This window comes from Macadamia integrifolia, unplaced genomic scaffold (assembly GCF_013358625.1).
Source record: "Macadamia integrifolia cultivar HAES 741 unplaced genomic scaffold, SCU_Mint_v3 scaffold1890, whole genome shotgun sequence".
Taxonomy (NCBI): Eukaryota; Viridiplantae; Streptophyta; class Magnoliopsida; order Proteales; family Proteaceae; genus Macadamia; species Macadamia integrifolia.
Window position 1 is genome coordinate 35,569 of NW_024868405.1, and position 5,953 is coordinate 41,521.

At 38.7% G+C, this 5,953-nt stretch overlaps 1 protein-coding gene across 1 annotated transcript; it reads left to right on the forward strand.

Annotated features, from left to right (window-relative positions):
- On the forward strand, nt 1-1,239 carry LOC122065134 (polygalacturonase non-catalytic subunit AroGP2-like). The gene is made up of 2 exons (XM_042628944.1): nt 1-101; nt 233-1,239. The coding sequence occupies exons 1-2, from the start codon at nt 51-53 to the stop codon at nt 1,202-1,204; spliced, it is 1,023 nt and encodes a 340-aa protein (XP_042484878.1). The 5' UTR covers nt 1-50; the 3' UTR covers nt 1,205-1,239.
- Nucleotides 1,240-5,953: the final 4,714 nt, after the last annotated feature.

The following is a 5,953-nucleotide window of genomic DNA, read 5'->3' on the forward strand; positions in this document are numbered from 1 at the left end:
CCCCTCCATGCACAATCTAACTCATTCCGTTCTTTTTTTTTAGTTCCATCATGACGCATGCCATTCTTTTCCTTGGTCTTCTAATAGTTGCTTACTTTGGTGTAAGAAAGATGATGATTTTCCATTATCAATCATTTCAGCATGGCTATTGCTTGTTCCTAGTTTATCTTTCTTATTTGATTGTTAATTATTTTCCATGAAAGATTGTTAATTTTTTCCAATGAAATTACAGGATTCTCAAGCTGAAAATGCCTTCTCACAATATTGGGAAGAGCATATTGGTCTTCCAGACCCTCCACAGTGGTTAATTTCAAAGACTTCTCCATTAAGCCTTGATCAGCTGGCAATGTTTATGAAACTTATGGAGGAAAATGAATTGGCTTCCCACATGCATTCATTCTGTAAGCAGGCTAATGTTGCTTGTTCTACAAATGCATTGATGAAGAAGATCTATGACACAAACTTGCCATCAATAATCCCATTGACTGATGCCAAAAAGATATATGAAGGCCTTCCAGAGGAAACACCCATGTCAATTGCCAGCCAAGGGGGATTGCTCTTTTTTCGGGAGTCAGTAGTGAAAGAGAGAAATGTTATGCCTATCCCTGATCTAAGAGACCCAATGTCATATATATCATTTTTGCCGCGCCCTTTGGCATCAAAAATCCCATTTTCTTTTGCCAGGATCGACGAATTAAAGAAGCTTTTTGGTGTGGTGGATGATTCAAACATGGATGAGTACATTCAAGACACCCTCAAGATATGTGAGAAAAGCTCCATTCAATGCTTACATTGCACTTGTGCTACTTCTGCTGAGGATCTCATTGATTTTATTATTGAGAAATTAGGGCACCATGTAGGAATATGGAGTACTGAGAATGTTGAAGGATCTTATGAGAATGTCACAATTGGAGCTATGAAACTAATATATGGAAACCTCTCTGAACCACCAGTCATATGTCATAGTCAACCATTCCCATTTCAAGTCTATTTTTGCCACATTTTACAAAAAGTGAAAGTATATGCAGTTGATATACATGCCCGGAAGAAGGTGAATCATGCTATCATGGCATGCCACTATGATACATCAACTTGGAATCCAAACCATCTTGCTTTTAAGCTATTGGGTTTTGGCCCAGGCCTAATTGAAGTCTGTCATTGGATGAACAAGAATGGAGTGGTCTGGACAAAGACTCTAGTTTGAGAAGCAATTGAATATTGATTGTCTTGTTTTTGTTATATGTTTAGTGCTTATGCTATTTGAAGGACAAATAATTATCTATTTTTTTTCTTTCTTATTATGTCTTTCAATTTTCAATATAACTTTGTGCTTGAAAGAAAATGTTTGTTACATAAAGTTTTTAGCCAGAAATACTCAATTGAATACTCTTTTATTTTAGTCCCTGTGATGTCTCCAGAATTCCCTTCTCCCTTGTTTCTTCTTCTGTGTTATCACCAACAACTTAACCTCCACTAACAACAGCATCCCTCTCCCTCCATCTTTCTCTTCAAGCTCCTCTCGGGCTCTATTCCACAAAGTCTTTTGTTGTTGCATCTGAATCATTCCCTCCCCCCTCTTGCTGCTACAGAATGCTTACCCTACATCCCTTACTGCTACCACCTGATCTCATTCCCACCTCTCTTTCTTTCTTCTCCTTCTCCTTCTCCCTCTCCCTTATTTCTTCATCCTCTTCCACGTGTCTCTCATAGGGTGTTGCTATTTTGATTCTTTTCCTTCTGTTAGTAGTCGTCTTCCTCTTCTTCCTCCTCTTTGTTTTTTGGACATCCTTCCCTGGTATGCGACTCTCGTAACATATTTCTCTGTCCATGAGACTTAAATTCCTTGGACTTCTCTCCATTGATTAGCTCTGCCGTGCGCCATCCTCTGCCCCTACTTCATCATATTCTTCTCTTTCCTCTAACCAGATTCAACCCCTTTTCTCCCTCAACAACCATCCCATGCTCAATCGTCCTCCATCAACCAACCCTCTCTCAACCTAAGCACAACCCAATCTCCGTATCCGTATCCTTCATTACAGATTGACTCACCTCCCACCCCCATCTTGCCCTCCTTCTCCTACCCCCCTCCCCCATCCACTTGGACTGGTTTATTTTCAGGTTTGCCTTTTAGAGAAGAAGGCTACAAGCTCAATTTCATCCCCCCAGCTTCCCTGGAGGTGATACCAATTGCTTTTCTTTCATCCAATATTTTGAATTCTGGGTCCGTCTGCGAAGTATTGTTGCCGTTGGATTCTTGGAAGTTTCAAGAACAATGTTTTTTTTTTTTTTTTTTTTTTTTTTTCAATATGTAAAATTAGAAAAAATAAGAAGAGTCCTACATCACCATCGACTGATACTGTTTTTTGGATAATGCCTCTAAGGCTATAGTTTTTAGGTCTCCCATATGCCTAGTATTAGATGTCCAACAAAAGTTAGGGTAAATAGGGAGTAGATCTAATTCTGTACACACTGCTATAAAGGTTCTAGGCCAAAGATTAAGTAAGGGGGCATGATTGTTTTGAAGTAGCCAGCCAATTTCCTTCGCATCGCTCCACACTTGGTCTATCTCCACCGGCCATGCTTATGCTTTAGTAAGCCTTTGCATCAAACCTATTGCCTCGTCCTCACCATCTTTTCCTGTCATACAAAAATTAGCTTCCATTAATAGACATTTTCTATATGTGAAAATACCTAGAGCTCATGCTAATGTTTCCCCCTTTGTGTCCTTGACAGTGGTAATGATAATGGTGTTTGTGTTTTGGTGTGGGCTTGGTGTGACACTCAGTTGCCTCCAATCAGATTGTGATACTGTTTCAAAACTTGTCATCCCAAATACTATCCAGAACTCAATCTGTTTGACTGTTTGATGCAGATCTGGTTTTTGATCTCTGAATTCGGTTTTATTTCTATGTTCCCAAATAAAATAAGTGGTGAACATAAAAATAGTGAAGAACCATGTTTGATCTTTTTTGGGTATTAGGCCCGAGTTGAAACAGTACATTACCATGTTGTTCACATTCGAAACCGGAATAGATTCCGGTTTAAACCCCAATGGTCCGACAGCCCAGACCCGTTTGGCAAATTCACACTCAAATAATACATGGAACAATGTCTCTCTACTGTTATTGCATCCTCCATAGGTCGTATCCAAATCACTCCATTTAGATATTATATCCTTAGTGGGAAGACCATTATTAATGGTTCTCCATAAGAATATTTTAAATTTTGGGTGGATTTTGATTTTCCAAAAAAACCACCACCATTTTGCACATGGGTTGGTACATTTGCACCTATGGGGCTGTTCATTGGGCTAGGTCAGTGGGTTTTCTTTCAGAAATCTAGCAGCCTGATTTGTCTTAAAAGACCCATCTTTTGTCAGTAGGCACCACCATTGATCCACTTGTTGGGTCAATGGGACCATAGTGATAATTTCCATGAAATGCGTCGGCAGTATAGAGTTCAACAGTTCCATGTTCCACTACCTATTGATCACGGTGTCACTAACAGTTACAATACATTGTTTGTGACTATAAAATTTGCCAAATTAAGAACCAGATTTTCCTTCTTGACCCAAGGATCTTCCCAAAAGGCAGTGTTAACTCTATTCCTTATTCTTCTAATAACAGCCTTTTTCAGCCAAGGGATGATTTTACAAACACTATTCCAGCACTAAGATCCATGGGCTTTCAAGATTTTATTGTCAAAAATGGATCTATTGTAGGAGTATCTGGCCTTTAGAGTTTTGGCCCAAATGCTGGCTTCATTGGTTATTAGTCTCCAACCTAGTTTGAGGAGAAGAGCTAGGTTGTGGGTTTCTAAATCTCTTATTCCTAGTCCTCCCTCAGCCTTGGGTTGGTAGATGGATTTCCATCCAATGAGGTGGCATTTATTCTTTTTTATTTGATCCCCATTCCAAAATGTAGATAAGTAGAGTCAAGAACAATGTTTTAGGAACCAAGTTTCAACAACAATGTTTTAGAAGTATGCTTTTCATCTTTTGTATTTTTGTTTTATACCTTTGTCCCCCCCCCCCCCCCACATGGGTGTTATTTGCTTTGGAGTTTTAGTCATACATTAGTTGTGGGGAGTGTAAGAGGAGAGGAGAGGAGAGGAGAGGTATATATTGTACTATCATACTATTATATAAGTGCATGTACTCATGTTTTGATACCCAAACTCTCTCATTATCTTTCATATTTCCATCTTCTTATTACTTTTAGAATCTATATTTTCTTCTTAATTTTTTTACCACGGCCACATGTCTTTCTATAGCACATGCCCTATAGTTTTCGGTCTGTTTTACATTTTGTCTCCGCTCCTTGACTGAAGTATGAATTCAAACCAATTTGAAACCTCAAATCAGGAAGAGAACTTTGTATCAAAGAAAAAAAACAGCTTCCTCTCTGACACCGATTCTTTGGTATCCTTCGTCTTTAATTTTTATTTTTTGGGATAATTTTTTTTATGTTGAATACTCTCGCCATATTTTCTCCAAGTTTTCCTTCTTCTCTCTCTCTCTCTCTCTCTCCTCCATTTAAATTGTCATAGGTGGAAGTCTACGGCATTGGCACGTTGATGTAACAAACTAAATCTTCTTCGACAATGACTGTCCAGTTCTTCACTGGTAGTTATAAGAAGATGTTAGCGTCTCTTAGTCATCTTCCGGTCCATAATTTTTTAATATTTATTTTTGGCCGATCTGTTGATTTTGATTCCTTATCACGCCAAAAAACCCTTGAAATTCCAGATTTAGCACACCGTCGGGATAAAAGGTAAGAAATCTCAACAACCTACTCCTTAACCCATCCACTCTGCCCAACCCCCTTCTTTGAAACCCCCTCCCTTGATTCACTGACTCCCACTCTCCTCCAATAATCTATGAGGGAAGCGGTGCTCTGGCTTTCATGCCTGAGAACTATGAAACGAAAAAAAATACCCTAAACCCACCAGTCGTTTGTTATGATGCTTAGCCCCCCTTCATCTTAACGTTTTGCCACCACTTTTTTGGGATGCTATATTATTTTAAATTTGTTGTTCTTACCCTCTAACCGAAGATCTTAAATGACTAAAAATTTTAGGAATTTTAGTTCTATTTGCCTTTGAATCTTGATTCTTTAAATAGGAACTCCTAAATATTGTGTCTCTATAGTTGATAAACAATAACAATTGTTCCATCAGTAGATATTTGATGTGAAATAGCATAACTATTCTAGGCTTAATCCATTCACATTATAATATGCATGGGGAACTTTTTCTTTAAGATCATTCTGATAGATCTTTAGGGTTTCAAATCAGATCCTAACTGGTTTTCATACAGACAACTAGAACACGATATCAATTAAAACATAAATGTTTGGATCAAAACGTGGTTGATTGATTTGCACCTTTCACCTAGTATGCTATGGACGATCGATGTCGGTCACTCTCAATTTTTTCTCTCTTGGCTATGGATCTTCTACAGCCCCTTAGACCTCCTTGGTTCTCTCACTCCAGTGAGAAAGTGGGGAAAAGTGAATAATGCTACAGGGACCCAAAACTTAGTACTTATAATATTGTCCTGCACCCAAAATACTAAACCACAATGGGTTGGGCCAGCATATCCCTAAACTTGAGAGTGGACCAAACCAGCTTTTTTTTTTTTGGCTAAAGATCATTGAATTAATAAAAGGAAAAAATATACAAGAGGAATGATAAACTCAACAAGACTTAGACTAAGGAAGTGAAATCAACCCCACCTTCGGCATTGCCATCAGCAGGAGAGGACCTCAGACCTTAGACTAACAACCCAAAAAAATCTTTAAAAAATAACTAAGTGAATCAGAATCTTGGCCGTTGGGCCGCATCCAATTCCAGCTCCCTGGAGGTGAGAAGGGGCCAAGCCTCGACAGGGGAATTAGATTCAAATCTTGCTGCTGTTTTCGCTAAGAAATCAACTACCACATTTGCTTCGCGG